Raw genomic sequence first — 15,954 nt, forward strand, 5'->3', positions numbered from 1 at the left:
ATGGCGGGAATCGGTTTCGTCCGCCTAACCAAGAATGAAGAGGGCATGCAAGCGTCGGCTCGCATTGGTAATCAATGCAAGCCAGCGCACATGTGCTTGAACTTGGAATCGCGCGGATCCCCAGGGCTTTCTGATTGCATTTGCGCCTGTGAAGGGCAGCAGCGGGCAGGCAAAGGCAGGGCGCTCATGTCCGTCTGCCACAGACCGCTGCCGGTCTTTGCGTTTTGTGCGAACCGGGTGTCAGGCATTTTCATCAACTTTGATCAAAATCCAAAAATAGAAACAACCGCATTCACTGCGTTCGCCTCCTGTTGTATCGAGTCTCCTGGAGTTTTCAAAGACAGAATGTCACACCCACAGAAGCAGAGACAGGGAGAAAAAGAGAGACAGAGAGAGAGAGAGTAGAAGAGAGAGTGTAGACTGAGAGTAGACTGAGAGTAGAGATTGAGAGAGCGACAGAGAGAGAGTGAGAGAGAGAGAGATCGGGATGTGAATGAAAAAGAGACAAAAGCCCATCTGCCCATCCACCCATCCACCCATCCACCCAAGGACAAGCCAAAACGTTAATCCCGCCCCGCCCCCTCTCTCCTCTCTATGTGTGTGTGTCCCCAGTCTTCTCTCTTGCCGAGCATTGGCTGCATGACACAAGAGGCACGATAGAGAGCTAGAAAAGCACATTGGCTGAATGGCCGAGAGCCAGACAGCGACGGAAAGCCACGGGTGAGGCAGCGAGGTCGAGCGAGGTCGAGAGACACACACTCTCTCTTGTCTTTCTCTTTATTTTTATTTTTTAAATTTGAGTGCTAAAGAGCAAACTTGTCTCTCTCTCTCTCTCTCTCTCTCTCTCTCTCTCTCTCTCTCTCTCTCTCTCTCTCTCTCTCTCTCTCTCTCTCTCTCTCTCTCTGTGCTTCTGCTGCTTTTGACTTTGGGCTGCCTCGTCGCTGGTCTTTGGCGGGTCGTAGCTCGGCTTGGTCGGCAGAGAGGGGTTAGTAAAAGTGGGTTGCCAGTTGGTCAGCAGACGGGTGGTGGTGGGCTGGCGAGGATTGGCTCAAAGGGTCAGAGTGTGGGGTGGTGCCTGCACTGTTGCGACGCTGGCTTGCTGCCGAGTCCGGCCGGCTGCTGGCGCTGCCTGGGCATCGTTCTCCTGGCTGCTTTTTGGGCTCGCCCAAGGCAGCCTAGGCACAGCTTGCCTCGACGCGCTCTACCTTGTTCCTTTCCAGCTGACAGTCAAGCATTCAAGGGGCACCGTCGAGCATGGAGCGCAAAACCAGCGTCTATCTGCCGCCTGTCTCGGCCATTCACACAGACAAGATTCTCGAAAATGAGAAATGGATCATGACCCCCGACAACCCGACGTTGTTTCAAGAGATTCCTCTCGAGGCTGTTGACCTCACCAGCATCCCTGCTGGCGTCCGCAACCACAAGTACAACCGCTATGCAGATGTCTTGCCCACGTATGTGTGCACGATTCTCACCTGCTCTAGCCCGTCTGTCGCTTCCAGCCGCCGCCTCATCCGGTTATCCTCTTGCTTTAGCCCGGCCACCCGTGTTCCGCTGGCCGAGTTGGACAGCGATCCCACCACAGCTTACATCAACGCCAACTTTGTGCGGGGTGCTCACAACAACAAACGCAAATACATTGCCGTAAGCACCCCGCACCCCTTTAGACCGTGACCCCCGACACAAGAGCGTCGCGTGCGTTTAGCATTGTTGTGGTCACCCACCCTCACTCGTCCTGGTGTAAAACCATGTTGTCGCGCCATTGTGATTCCAGGCCATGGCCCCTTTGCCCGCAACCCTGCGAAGCTGGTGGCGCATGATTTGGCAAGAACAGGTGACCGCAATAGTCATGGCCACGCCCCTCAACGAAAATGGCACAGACCTCTGCTCCCGCTACTGGGCTCCGTCTCCTGTGAGTGGACGGCCAGAATTGTCCATTGTCTTCCTGATCGCTACGAGATCCGAATACAATGAGCCCTGAGTACGCCCCTCTTGGATCCACTCTCACATGTGCATGCATCTCGGACATGGCGAGGATATAGGGTCAAAAGATCAAGTGCATGAATATGTTTGTCCGAACCATGGCCACCAGCGATGTCAAAGACAAGGTCAGGCGCCGCCTACAACCGCCCGCATCCTTTGCTTCGCAACCGTTGACATGTCCAGAAGCGCTGTCTGGCTTGGTGGATTGCGTCTGCCGCCTCAATTTGCGGAGTAACCCTCTTCCATGCCTGGCATCATCCCACAGGGCTACCTGCGCACCCTGCTCCAAATCGAGGCAGAGGATGGCGAGAAGCGACAGCTGATGCACTTTTGGATGTACGATTGGAATCCCAGAAATCCCGACAGCCTACTCTACTGTCTCCGTGACATGCACCTGTAAGATGGATCGCCTTCTGCTTTTTGCCTGCCTGACATCGGGGGCTTGGCAGTCAGCACTCACCCGCATTGGCAGGCCACAGCGGCAGCCCTATCGTCGCTCCAACTCACTGCTTACCTTGGCTTTTCACAGGAGCGAAAAGCAGCTGGCCAAGGGCGGCCCCATATTGGTCCACGACAGCGCCGGTGTCGGCCGTGCCGGCGTTATCATTGCGACCGACTTTGCAACCGAGCTCCTAGAGTCAACGGGCAAGGTACGCGTCGCTATTCCGTCCCCCTCCTGATCGTCGCCACCCTTCTCATCTCTCGTGTCCGTCTTTCCATCTTCCATCTCGCGCCATGCGCGTAGGCGGACACGCTTGGTATTGTACGCGAGTTGCGCCAGGATCGCATGGCTCTGGTCCAAACTCCGGAGCACTATCTGCTTGTGCAGCAGGCCATTCGGCTTTTTGCTCGAACGGCCGGTGTGGCCTTGAGCGAGATTGAAGATATCCACACGCAGCCCGAGGGCGCGCCTGCAGCTCTGACAGACACCAGTGCTCGCTCTGGTGCCATCGAGCACATCTCCATGCAAGCCACAAAAAAAGTCAACAAGAAGAAAAAGAAAAAGCATCGCCTCAGCTTTCGTCGTCGCGATGGCGAAGATTCGAGCTCAGATGACTCGGACAACGAAGGCAGCGGTAAGAAGAAGGGTCGCAACAAAAACAAGGGCAACGCCCTGGCCGATAAGCTGCGCGGCCTGCGTCAAATTCACGAGGGCGATGATGATCTGGACAACAACGTGGTATGAATGCATTGCCCAGCTTCAATCCGGTCGCAATACATCACCACCCAGTGCCGTACTGCTCGCTGCGTGAGCCAGCGCCCCATTTCATCTTTGCTTCTGAATCCAATAGATCCGACAAACCGACGATCGCAAGCTGGACGATCCGAAGGTCAAACAAAAGTGGCAAGAGGAGCGGGAAAGCTTTGCCGCCAGCAAGCCCACCTCACCGGAGCCAGCGCCCGAAGCAGCGGCACCCTCCTCCATGTCTGCCAGCGTCCAAAGCAACGAGGTGGCCTCGAGCATTACACCTTCTCCGCCCACTTCTGCATCCGTGCTCAACGGCGCACCATCCACAAGCTCGCAGGACACCTCCCGTGCACCTAGTCAAAGCATGCCCCCACCCAGCTCACCGGTGCGCAAGAGCGCGCCTGTGTTGCGGCGGCTCTCCTCGGTATGTGCCAGTGGGTGACCCTGTTAGCGGGTTTGGCTAATATCGTGACGTACCGGCAGGCATGGCTATCGCGGGGAGTGTTCGGGTGTTTGCTCCGGTCAACTCACAATCTCTACCTTCCTTGGTGCTCGTCCCGGATAGGCTCGGACTACCGAGCTGGAGCAGCAAATTGCCGAGCTCAAACGTGCAATTGCCTCAAAATCTGAATGGTTGCGCACGCTGCGAACCAAGCTGGAGTCGCAGCAGCACAAGGTTTCGTCATTACAGCTTGAGTTTGACCAGGCTAAACGACAGCTGAACACTGTGGAGCTGGGCAGACTGGCCGAGGTTGAGAAGCAAGTCGAGGACGAGCGTCGTCACGTCGTACTCCAGGTGGTTGGCGCACTCGATTTGCAAGGATTGAGCGAAGCCGAACAGGTGATCATGAGTATGGCCATGGCACCAACGCCCGCCTTCCGACACGTGACGGCAGCTCATCGTCTTGCAAAGGTGAGTGTGTTGCATTTCAAAGACACGTGGCTTCTTGATTCAACATTTGTGTTCTTTTCTTGGCCGCTGCTCCGACATCTTATGCTGGTCCGACTTCTTGTGTGCTAGTCGTCACAAACATCCGAGAACGAGGATGCCCAATCAACAGAGGCCTCGTTGCTCGCGGGCATTATGGCTGGCATGCCGAGCATGCGGGGTGACTCAGCGCCAGCCCTTTGAATTTTGCTCAATGTGCTGCCGTTTTCGGCCTCGAGACTTAAACGCCCCTTCTTCGTTCCTTGACTCCGAGCTTGGGGAACGAGACGATTGCGTGACCCCGATGTGCGGTCTACGCGCGATTGGTGCGTCTGCGCCATATCCGTCTGACTGTTGTGAAATGAACTGCAGGGCCCGTGCCAAAAATGGGTATATTTTGTTTGCCTTCCATCCGTCCTCGTCCCTTGACTCGCATCCAGGCGCATGACGTGTTTGTTTTTTGTTTTTTTAATTCTGTGTTTTTCTTTTTGTTTTTTTATCTTCTTGTTTGTACCTGTCCGCGTGGCACAGCACGCCCGTGTTGGCGCCCCTCTTCGTGGCCCCTTCTCCTTTTTGACCTGTCCTGCTATACATGGACTGACATGCGAATAAATAATTCAATCCAGTGTCTGCTCTGTCCACTTTGCTCAGTGCTTCTGACCCCCAATTCGAGCAAAAAGAACACGAAACATTTGTTGTCATCATCCAATTGCAACGCTTTTTGTGTTGATGTTTTGTTGATGTTTTGCGATGTGCAAAAGTTGCGTGATCGATGAGGGATCGGACCTTGTTCCTCGCGAAGGAGCGAGCACGTCTCTGCGACAATGACCATGCCCTTGTGGGTGTTACTGGCCTCGCTGCTGTTGGTGGTAGGCAGAGGGGCCAGAGCGGAAAGTGTACAGCGAGGGTGTGGGGTGGAGCGTGTTCGCATCTGTGGTGCGCACTGCGAGGCGGTCAGGTCGCTTCCGTGTGTGTTTGCAACCTGGTCCGACATGCGCGCAGCTCTAGGACGCAAGCCTCTGCGCCACACGGTTATTGAGTTTGGCCCTGGACTCCACTTTCTTAACAGCAGCAGTCTGGTACTGGGACTTGATGATGCCAACGTGAGCCTGGTGGGGGCAGGCCGGGAGGCTACTGTTGTCTCGGGTGGCGTGCTGCTAGACGAATGGGTCGATGCACCAGAGTGGCCCGGTTACTGGCAGGCCCGCCTCCCAGATAATGTTTCATACGTACGTCAGCTCTTTGTATACAACCAGACGAGAGCCGCAACACCTGGGCTTGCCTTTTCTCGTCGCTTCACCGCGCGGTCGGCTGAGATGGTGTATAACCACACGAACATGAACGACCCCGAGCACTCCATCGTGCTCTTTCCGGGCCAGTTCAATGCTTCCTATCACAATCCCGGTGACGTGCTAGTCTCGATCTATCACTGTTGGACTCTGACGACGCATCGAGTTCGTGCCTTTGATCCCACCAACCTCACATTGACTTTGCTTCAGGCTCCGCACGTGGATATTCCTCGCTGTGAGCATGCGAGTGGAAAACGTTTCTATGTTGAGGATGCGCGCGAATACCTGGCTCGCGTCCCCGGTCGTTTCTACGTCGATCGTGAGGCGCGTATGATCTTGTATCACCCTCTGCCTTTGGAAGCGTCGCAGCGCTCCAAGTTTCAAGCCGTGATCGGTCAGAACATCACCTTGTTGCGTGGGGCCGGTGCAAGCGGTGTGCGAATAGCAAATCTCAGCTTGATGCATGGACAAGTGGATATGCTGGGTTATTTTGAAGGTGACTGCGACGCGCAGAGCGCCACTAATCTCAAGAGCGCAGCCGTCGTAGTCAACAACGGCAGCGACTGGAACATCACCAATGTGGCCATCGCCCACGTGGGAACTCATGGACTCTGGCTCAACGCGAGCGTGAGCAACGTTCTCGTCCAGGGTCTTCATACCTTTGACACGGCGGCAAGTGGTGTGCGCTTGGGTCACTATTCGGCTCATCCAGCAACGCGGGCCACGCAAGGAGTGATTCTCGAGGATTCCTTGCTAGAGACGGGGGGACAGGTTTATGTCATGGCCCCGGGCATGTTGCTGGTGGCCTGCCGTGCGTGCCGGGTGGCTTACAACACAATCCGAAACTTTTCCTATTCTGGCATTAGTACGGGATATGGGTTTAGCGAGGCGCCCGCCGACCTGGCTGACACGGTCCTGTACCGAAATCATCTGCACAGCCTGGGGCAGGGTGTTCTCAGCGACATGGGGTGTGTTTACACCTGGGGTGGCGACCAAGCTGGACTTCGGGTGGATGGCAACGTGTGTCACGACGTGGTCAACTTTGATCCGGCCCTAGGTGGCTACGGTGGTTGGGGCATTTATACGGACCAGTCTTCTCGCAACGTGGTCATTTGCAACAATCTGGTGTACGATACGGCGTCCAGCTGTGTGCACGAGCACGAAGCTACGGCGGTGTTGCTGTCCAACAATATACTGGTGCAAACAGGGCGGTGGGCTAACCCTGGCGCGGCTGCTTTGCGGGGTGCGCTCCCGGACCCCCGACGTGACATCTGGGCCAACTTTACGCTTACCACCAACGTGCTAGTGTCCGAGGCTGGCAATGCGAGCTCCTCAGGTCTCCTGTTTTATGCTGCTGCGGACTGGGCCGTGGCGTACAACAGCAGTGCTTACGACTCCAACCTCTATTTCGTGTCCGAGGCCAGTGGCCGTAACGCTTCAGCGCTTCGAGTGTTTCCAGGAGGGGTGACGTTGGCCACCTGGCAAGCTCAGGGTTACGACCGCCGTTCTCGTGAAGCTGATCCTTTATTTGCTGACCCAGCCGCCCGCAACTTTTCCTTGCTTCCGAACTCACCTGCGCTGGCACTCGGGTTCCAACCTGTGCCCTGGGAACTTGCTGGGTGCTCGTGGCCCTCTTGTTAACTCGACCCTATCTTGAATATAATCGAAACATCTATAGACGGGCTTGTGTGTGTTAGCGTCAAATCCGTGTTTCCACGCATTGGAGCACTCCAAAAGTGCTGGACCCTGACAGTGTGCCCCAGCTCTGAGGTGGTATCAACAACGATAAATCACATTGACAGCCGCCCTTGATCCAGCGCACTCCCGCATCAGACATTAGACATCGGGTGAGAGTCAGAGTAGTGGGTTTTTGCTACTAGTCAGCCTCCGCGGCGAGTAGTAGTAGCCAATTGCACGGATATGACGCGGTATGTGGGGATTAGGCAATCTGTACAGCTTCCCCAAAACCAGAATCAGCGACGGTATGAAAATCAAACGACACCGACCCCTAACAAGACGAGTGCGATCGAGTCGGGCCAGTATCACGAAGTAAAAAAAAAAAAGAAAAAATCCGATGAAAAATACGCGGAAATTGACCGACCATCTCAGGCTACAAACCAGAAGAACAAAAAGTTGTCAGCGACGGGACTCGAACCCGCGCACGCGAACGTATCTGAACTTGAGTCAGACGCCTTAACCACTCGGCCACGCTGACATTCTACTCGCGTTGCGCGAGAAAAATTTGCTCAAAAGTCAACCAAACGAAGTCGTTGCTCACATCATCAGCAAAAGAAACTCTTTTCATTCTTCAGTGATGAGAGAAAATTACAAAAAGTTGTCAGCGACGGGACTCGAACCCGCGCACGCGAACGTATCTGAACTTGAGTCAGACGCCTTAACCACTCGGCCACGCTGACGTACTTCTATTGAAGCTGTCATTTCGTGTGAAAATAACATATATAAAATATTGTCACTTATCACGATGAACGAATCGGGTCTATTTCGGGAATATCAGCACACAGACCAAAGTTGGCTTTGCACTTTTTTTTTTCTGAGAGCAGGCAAGCAAGCGGTGGCCTTTTCCATCGGTCAGTACAAGTCGTCCTGCCAATGCGACTGACGCGGTCCACTGGCGGCCACGGCCGGTCATAGCATCTCCGTTGTGAGGGTGGGCTGGGCTCATTTTCGTTCATTGCATGCTTGGCTCAACAGTCATCTCGAGTCTCAGTTTGGCACAGTGGGCGATGGCTGATCCAAGCTTGATCGCAACTTCAAGAAGGAAGCGCTTCCCCCGTGGTTCGTGATGCATGCGCGTCATTGTTCGACGAGCACAGTTGTCATCTCGCTCATGACCACATGCGGGTGGCGCAGCTCGATACTATGACGAATATCATGGCCACCCGGTCTCGCTTCTTCAAGTCAGCCACCTGTACTGCACAAGCGCCTTGCTGCATGCCTCCTTCGTCTCACGCGAAGGCATGCTCAACGTTCTCTCACCAAGCGCACTCGGTTGTACGGGTCATTTTTATTTGCCGGAGTGCAGAGCGTTGAAGCGGCAGTGCGACCGGCCAACAAGCAGTGCGTACACCGTTCTGTCATTATTTGTGGGGGGAAGCATGCCCAGGTCGTGCCTGTAAAAGGCTGTATCACCGGTCCTTCTGGTGCGCTTACCCTCTCGCCCCCTGTGTCACGCTGGCATCAGGGTGATATATCTGGCAGGCGACTCAAGCTTGGACAACAAAGCATGGTTGCCAGCCTCTGCCATCGCGCCAGCCGTTCGCGGCTATGAGAAGCTGTTTTCGAAGATGCTTCTGGTATGGTCGGCTCATGGCGATGCGAGAACGGCCATGGGCAAGCACTTACCCGTGCCCTCTTGATGCTTTTGTTGGGATCTAGGACGTCGCTGGTCATGTGAACACCCAGCTGCATCAGCAGGGTCTGCCCGTCGGCTGCATCAACACGGCCATCGAGGCCACTACCCTTGCAGAGCGCCGAAATCAGCTGCTGCGTACGTCTTTGTCGTGATCTTGTGCAGGCATTGATGCATCAAACCCGCCTCGCTCAATGATCAAGGCATGTCGTGAGTAGCCCAAGATCAGTTTTTGGCTGATCATATCCAAGATGGAGACATCTTGGTTGCCAGCATCGGTGGAAATGACATTGCGCTGCGCCCTAGCATCGCAACGATCATCAATCTGGGTCGGTGTTCATGTGCCGTGCTGTTTTGGGAAAAACAAACCGCACGGCCTGGCTTGGGACTGAATTCCCCACCTGTCCACGCACTCACGTGTCCACGCACTCACGCCCGCATGCTGTGACCATCGGGCCGCCACTGCTCTTGCACGACTTGTTAGCCTGGCTCAACTTTGTCGCATGGGATAGCTCCATTACGTCAGGAAAAGCTTGGGGATTGAACTACTTTGTGAAGCTTTTCAAGGACGATGTGACCACGTATTTGCAGCAATTGATTGGAGGCAAGCGCCCGCGAGCCATCGTCGTTTGCACCATTTACTTTCCTTGTACGTGGCGTGCCAGGCGCATTGTCTTGCTGACCGCGCTTGTTGTTGCCGGGCGGGTGAGCACCGGCACGCTGGCTCCCAACGACTAGCTAACACAGAGCACTGCCAACACATGAATCACATGAATCAGGTGAAAACCAAAGCGGATGGGCCGATCCGATTCTCAATCTGGCACGCTACTCGAACAACCCCCAGCGTCTTCAGGTGCATCTCAATTCCAGCCTTGGTCGAGATCAGAGTGTCCAGTCGAAAGGCACGAGGCGTACTGGCATGAGACGCGCATGAAAGGCTCACAAGGTGGTCTGTCTGCCTGCAGAATTTAATACAACAGATATTTATTCGCGCTACCTCGGAGATTCGTGTGCAGGGAGTACCCGTCATTCCCGTCCCCCTGTTTGATGTGCTAGATTCCACATGCCCTGGTAAGTGTCTTCTTCTAATCCTGCTGCACATTGACACTGGACGGTCATGACTCTACATGGTGCTGCCCTCGCGAATAGACGACTACGTAGATAGAGTTGAACCCAGCGTTCAGGGGGGCGAGAAGATGGCCGCCTTTCTCTTGCAACGTCTAGCTGAACACGGATGTCTTCATCAGGCGTAGCAACTGTTGTATAGTTGACCTGATTTTGCCACGATCTGTACCACCAACAGCTTGAGATTGTACTTCATCATGGCTGTGTTCGAGTTTTTCTCAGCTCAGCATCGCACGACACAGGAGCGTCCCAACCTTTCCGCTTTTTCATAGTGCGTACCAAAGACTCTCTCGTTATCAAGTCTGACTTTCAGGGACCTCAAAGTCAGGCGCAGCAAAATTTGATAAATGAAATGTAATTACGCTTACGCTTTCTCTTTGCGGGGTCAGGGCAAAACCCTCAAACAAACTCAAAACAACAAGCAAGGGTCTGGTCAAAAACAAAACGACATGACAACTCAGCATGTAAACATGGAATCATGCCGGCGACTGCAAACCGGGCCACGCTTCCAATCAAACAGGCGTCATGTTCAGACCCAAGGGATGAGGCAACACGTGCGGCGATGCACTGAGGAAACGCACAAGCATGCCCAAATCTTGACAAACGAAGCTGCCATCCGGTTCCACAGTGCAATGCGAATACTCGGGGTCAACAATCACCTGTTTGATCTCAATGCCACCACGACTGTTACAGATATGCAGCCACACGTTGTAAGTGTTGACGCGCTGGAGCACAAAAGAGCCCGCCAGCGTTCCATTGCCCTCAAGCATGCCACGTGCTTGCGCTGCTGTTATACCGGCCGCTTCGGGAACACCGGAAAGCGGTCCACCCATGCTGTATCGCGAGGCACGCCCTGGGGAGATGCCTGAGCCAACAGGTGTAGCCGCTTGCGCCGTCGAGGGCCGGGTCGAGGATGGTGAAGTCATCAAATTAGCCCTTGAGTAATGTCCAGCAGCGTCTTCCTCCCGCACAGCGGGCAGCGCAGAAGGCATAGCGTGTCCCGGGGCCGTGCCACGGGAAGGCCGCGGTACAGCGCGAGAGCCCGCCGCTGGACCGGGCGCGGCCGAGCTGCGAGCGCCGTGAGTGACACTGGCAGGATTGGCATCTCCCTGATGGTAGGCGACTGAGCCCGAAGACAAGTTTGAGGCTGTATCAGCACTAGAACGGGCAGGGCGTTGCGCTCGGCTGTCTGTCTGCAGTCGGTAACGCTCAAAGTCAGAGGCCTCGTTCTTCTTGGGGCCCGGCATACCAGGCAGATCATCCAGGTTGATGATGGGACGGGATGGATGGCGCGGGTGTGCGACCGCGGGTGTCAACGGCAAAGCGCCCTCGGACCCGACATCACCAGCGGACTGAGGCCGGCTAAATTGGCTACGGGCTCGATTGTGCTGTGGGTTGGGGGTGGAGGAGCGTGACTCGCGCTGCGAGCGTGCAATCAACTCGTCCTTGGTCATGTATTCATCGCCCGTGTCTGGTCGAAAGTATGTACCCTCGTCATCGCGCGCTAGCACCAAGTAGTGGCCGTTCTCGCCGCGCACCAAACTCAACGCTTGCTCCTTGGGCATGTTAATACTTGAATGTGATGCAGCCTCCCGAGCCGGGCCCTCAGTCGTGAAGAGCTCCTGATAGACCTCTTCGTCCTCTTCGGTCTCCTCGGCGAGGCTGGTAGCACCCATGGAGGTGGGCGACAGGGGTTGAATGGTAGTGTAACCGTCTTCGGCATGGCGCAGGCTAATGTAACCCCCATCCAACTTTTGAATGCCCAAGGCCGTGCTCGGCAGCTGGTCCATGACGGCGCGCGAGTAAAGGCCACCGTTGCTGCGCTCGATGACAATGTAGGATTGATCCTCATCGCGCTGGCGCAATAGAGTAACGAGACGCTCAGCTCCATTCTCTTCCTGCAGGTGTTTGGTCAGAAGCTCCTTGAAATGTGAGGGCGGGAGAGAAAGGCCCTCGGCCACGGGTACACCTGAGGCGGGCGGCGCATTGGCCACCTTGACATATGAGCCATCATTGAGACGTTGAAGAGTGTGCACAGCTCCCGACTGGAGGCGGTAGCCGAGCAAATCGGGGCCCGCAAACGACTCTACGGTCACGGGCGTAAAATTGGCACCAGCCACCCGTTGTAGCATGGCTGCTGTAGGACCCGTATCACCCTCGAGGCCATCGTACAGCACAATGACGCGCATCTCCTTCGTCGTGTCCCCGGGTACATTTGGTACCGGCAGCACGGCGCCAGCATCGATGCGCTTAAAGTCAGTGAGATTTGAAAAGCCTTGGCCCTGCTTGCGAACCAGTAAAACCGCCGTTTCCATCAGCGTGTGCACGACCATGACATCGTCAGCGTCCTTTGAGGAGCGCACCGCCTTAAACTGGCCCGTGGGATCTGTCCGCAAGAACACATAACCTCCAGATGGACGATAGGCAATGATGCCTTCCTGCTGCTGGGTGTTGCCTCGGCGCACCAAGGGGACGGGCATGTACGAGCCAGCAGCCTCACGCATTAGTACGAGCATGTGGTGTTGCTCATTTTCCAGCACGAGCAAGGAGGGCTCCTCCTTGTTTTCCTCCAACTGCAGGCCACGCGATTCACGACGATAGCCTGAGCGACCAGCTGCATACGCGACTTCGGGGGTCATGCCACCATAGAGGGATTCGTTCTCCGAGCTGCGACCGTGGGCAGGGGGGGAAGGCAGCAGCTGATCTTGGTAAATGTAATCCTCAAAATCTCGACTGCTTTTGCCAGGCTTGTCTGCAGCCCCGACAGTGTTGCTGCGGAAGAGTGGATTGGAAATGGTCATATTGAGGTGATCCTCATCGCGAGATGCTTCCAAGGCCAGGGATGCCGTGTCATCGGTCAGCGGTGAAACCGCTAAAAAGCAGGAGCGAGCACAGTAAAAGCAAGGTCCCATGAGTCGTGTGACGGGGACTTTTGAGCATGGTGCGGTGCACAACGACGTACATGGCCGGCCCATGGCATGGCCAAAGGGGCCTTTTCTATCACGTGAAGGCCGCTGCGACAAAAGAAAAGGGGGGCAGTGAGCTGTCACTCGTCCGAAGCAGTTTGTGGCCGCCCGCGAAACAAGACCCAAAGGCTTGTAAGGAGGAGAGCAAGCATGCACCTGTTGTCGACGGCGCCGCAGCCAAAAGAGCAGAATCAATACGAGAAGCAGAAGAGCCACGCCCACGACCACGCCCACGACGATATTCACGGTACTGCGTGACATGCTCCCTCCACTGGCGCCTGCATGCACGGGGACACGTGTATGACGGGTTGGGTGAGGTAAATGAATGAATAGGGAGCTCGCGTGCCCAGTCGATGAGCGGCTATACACAGGAGGACAAAAACGTACCACGTGACCGGGCAAAAGCAAAGTTGTCGCAATCACAGTCAGCGGGCTCGCGGCCGGAGAATGTCAGGCTCGTTGCGGACGCTAGAGTGCTGTCGGCATTTTCGATTGCTTCCCGGGCCGACGCCTGGTTGTTGAGAGCCTCAGTACCACACACCATATCGCACGCCTGGGACGAGGTCATGGCAACGGGAAAGGCGCTGCTGTCTGCTGTCAGTCGCACTTGCAGAGTCGCATGTGTCATGTTGCCGTAGCCATCCACGACTTCATTTCGAGCGATGGCGTTCGCATCGGTTGTCAGCGCCACGAGCAGTTGTTGAGTCAAGGCGTTCACGAGGTTGTTGGTGGTGTCAGTAGACAAGAGCGTCGAGTTGAGACCTAGGGCCACGAGAACCAGCGCCTGGGTCTCATCTATAGTCGGCGTTGTACATTCTACTCCGGTGGAGAGTGGGGGTGGGTGTGGAGGTGAGCATGGCAATGAGGCAAACAGGCGCTAAAAGGGGAGCAACATGCACATGGACACACGTGGACAGAAACAACGGTATTTCAACAAGAAAAAAAAGAAGAAAAACAAACAAATAAACAAAGCACGGGCGTACGCACGTTGCACGATACTCTCCGATGTGACGTTGGGCTGCGAGCACGAGCCACGACAGGCGGCAGGGCAGCCAATGAAAGCCCGAGTGCGAACGACTGATCCACACCAAGCAGACCACAGGGTCCAAGGTGAATAGTCATAAGCACCATCGCCAATGCAGCAGATGCCCGTGTCACATGACGCGGTGTCGGTTTGGGAATCGCCGACTTGAGCATCCCCACCACAGCCGGTCTCATCGCCGCCACACGAAGCAGCCTCACAAGTACGCGTTCGCTGGTAAATGCCCACACCGCACGAGACTGAGCAGCTGCCAAAGTTCGACCAAGTGCTCCAGGCAGCGTCCACAGGACAGCAAATGTTTGTGTTACACGCGAGGTAGTTTGTTTCCGTCTGTCCAACGGTGCCGCAGTCGGTGGTGCCCCCGGTGCCGGCCTGGCAGGTGCGTTCAACCGGGTAGCTACCGGAGCCACATGTTCGGCTACAAGGTTGGGTGGGGGTCCAGGCCGTCCATTCGCCGACCACGCCACAGGCTGGCGGGACGGGGTCACAAGGGACGGTGGTGGTCTGCTCGTCGCCAGAGCAGGTCTGAGCGCCGCCGCAAGTAGCGTTGCTGCATTGGCGGGTGCGAGTGCGGACGCCACTGCCACAGGTGACGGAGCACGAAGAAGGCGTACTCCAAGCGGTCCAGGCCCCATCTACGGGGCAGCAGACTTCTGTGTCACAGGTGCGCGAGTCGGTGTCAGTTTCGCCGCTAGCAGCGCCATCACATAGAGTGGCACCACCGCAGACAGGGGTACCGCAGGTGCGTTGGCGCGTTTCAGTCCCCTGACCACAGGTCACGGAACAATCGGACCAGGAGGACCATGTGTCCCAGGTCGCATCCTCGGGGCAGCAGCCCTCATTGCAAGACTGCGATTCCGAGTCTTCGTCACCGAGCGCAGCGCCATTGCAGAGCGTAATGTTTGTGGAGCAGTCGGCCAGTGTGCAGCTGCGCGTGCGACTCTGCGTGCCGCCTAGGCAGGAGGCGGAGCACGGGGACCAGGCACTCCACATGGACCACGTGTTGTTGGCCGGGCAGCAGGCTTCGTTACAGTCCTCAGTCTCAACCTGGGTGTCGTTGAGGGCAGCACCGTCGCAATTGACGGGTCCCAAGGGGCATGCTGAGGGCTGGCAAGTGCGCGAGCGGGTGCGTTGGCCACCTCCACAAGGGGCGGTGCAGGCGGACCAAGCAGACCAGCTCTCCCATTCACTGGGCAGAGGGCAGCAAGCCTCGTTGCAGGGGATAATGTCCGTCTCTGAAAAGCCAACCACGGTGTTTTTGCAGTCGGAGTCTGGCTGGTTGCTGGCACATTGCGTCACACTGCCGGACGGGGCCTCACAAAAGCGCTCGGCATGCTGGGTGCCTCCGGCGCAGGACGCCGAGCACAAGGTGGTCGGGGACCAAGCCGACCAAGCGGGGTAGGCGCAGCAAGCGTTGCTTTCGCAGCCTCCATCGCAGCAGACAAACCCGTTCCCGGTATCACAGCATGTTTGCTCATCGGCACAGTCAAGACCGCTAGAGCCACACGGTGCAGCATCAAGCTGCGGCAGGCTCAGCGCAAGCACCAGGGCTAAACCGACGAGGGCCAACCTACGAAACATGGCAGTGGGTGCCCACCGAGCCACACCCAGCCGGTCTCGTACAGCCTGACTTTCAGCTGATGCTGTGATTAGGGTGGACCGCAGCCCTGGGGGCCTGTGTGGGAGCGAGCAAAGGGGAAGCGACCACCCGCGCTGCCACCCATCACCCAGCACCCCAACGTTTGTGTCAGGGCTACCTCGATCATCAACAACCGACCGGAAACCATCCAAGCCCCCTCGTACCAGAACCGTGTCCCCCAACAAATGCAGGGGAATGCCACTGATCAAGTCAAACGCACACCCACACCCATACGGCCGCCAAAAGTACCCCTTGATAGCCGTACCGCCTCTCCGTCTCGTTCCTTCTCTGTTCTCGGTGTCGATGTGTGGGCGTGGTGTCAAAAGCCCGCCCACTACATCTGACGTTTGTGTGTGTATGGGTGTGTGTGTGTGTGTGTGTGTGTGTGTGTGTGTGTGTGTGTGTGTGTGTGTGTGTGTGTGT

General features: G+C 56.2%; 4 protein-coding genes across 4 annotated transcripts in view; 2 read left to right on the forward strand and 2 right to left on the reverse strand.

Annotated features, from left to right (window-relative positions):
• The window catches only part of MONBRDRAFT_24312 (uncharacterized protein), a gene marked incomplete at both ends in the record, with an annotated part of 6,149 nt that extends 5,609 nt beyond the window's left edge, over positions 1–540 (reverse strand). Inside the window, 2 exons of the mRNA XM_001744689.1 lie at positions 91–146; positions 355–540. Of these exons, the coding sequence (XP_001744741.1) occupies positions 91–146; positions 355–540 (242 nt within the window). The remainder of the gene's footprint in view (positions 1–90; positions 147–354) is intronic.
• Positions 541–1,777: 1,237 nt separating this feature from the next.
• MONBRDRAFT_16205 (uncharacterized protein) lies at positions 1,778–3,169 on the forward strand (the record flags this gene model as incomplete). Its single annotated transcript, XM_001744482.1, has 4 exons — positions 1,778–1,939; positions 2,249–2,379; positions 2,513–2,633; positions 2,729–3,169. 4 exons carry the CDS (start codon positions 1,778–1,780, stop codon positions 3,167–3,169), a joined length of 855 nt encoding a protein of 284 aa, XP_001744534.1.
• Positions 3,170–4,924: 1,755 nt separating this feature from the next.
• Positions 4,925–7,030, forward strand: MONBRDRAFT_7138 (uncharacterized protein; the record flags this gene model as incomplete). The annotated part of the gene is made up of 1 exon (XM_001744483.1): positions 4,925–7,030. The coding sequence occupies one exon, from the start codon at positions 4,925–4,927 to the stop codon at positions 7,028–7,030; it is 2,106 nt and encodes a 701-aa protein (XP_001744535.1).
• Positions 7,031–14,417: 7,387 nt separating this feature from the next.
• Positions 14,418–14,885, reverse strand: MONBRDRAFT_16091 (uncharacterized protein; the record flags this gene model as incomplete). Its single annotated transcript, XM_001744690.1, has 1 exon — positions 14,418–14,885. A coding segment is annotated over one exon (468 nt), but the record flags the coding sequence as incomplete, so codon positions are not given.
• Positions 14,886–15,954: the final 1,069 nt, after the last annotated feature.

Source organism: Monosiga brevicollis, genomic scaffold (assembly GCF_000002865.3).
Source record: "Monosiga brevicollis MX1 MONBRscaffold_6 genomic scaffold, whole genome shotgun sequence".
Taxonomy (NCBI): domain Eukaryota; class Choanoflagellata; order Craspedida; family Salpingoecidae; genus Monosiga; species Monosiga brevicollis.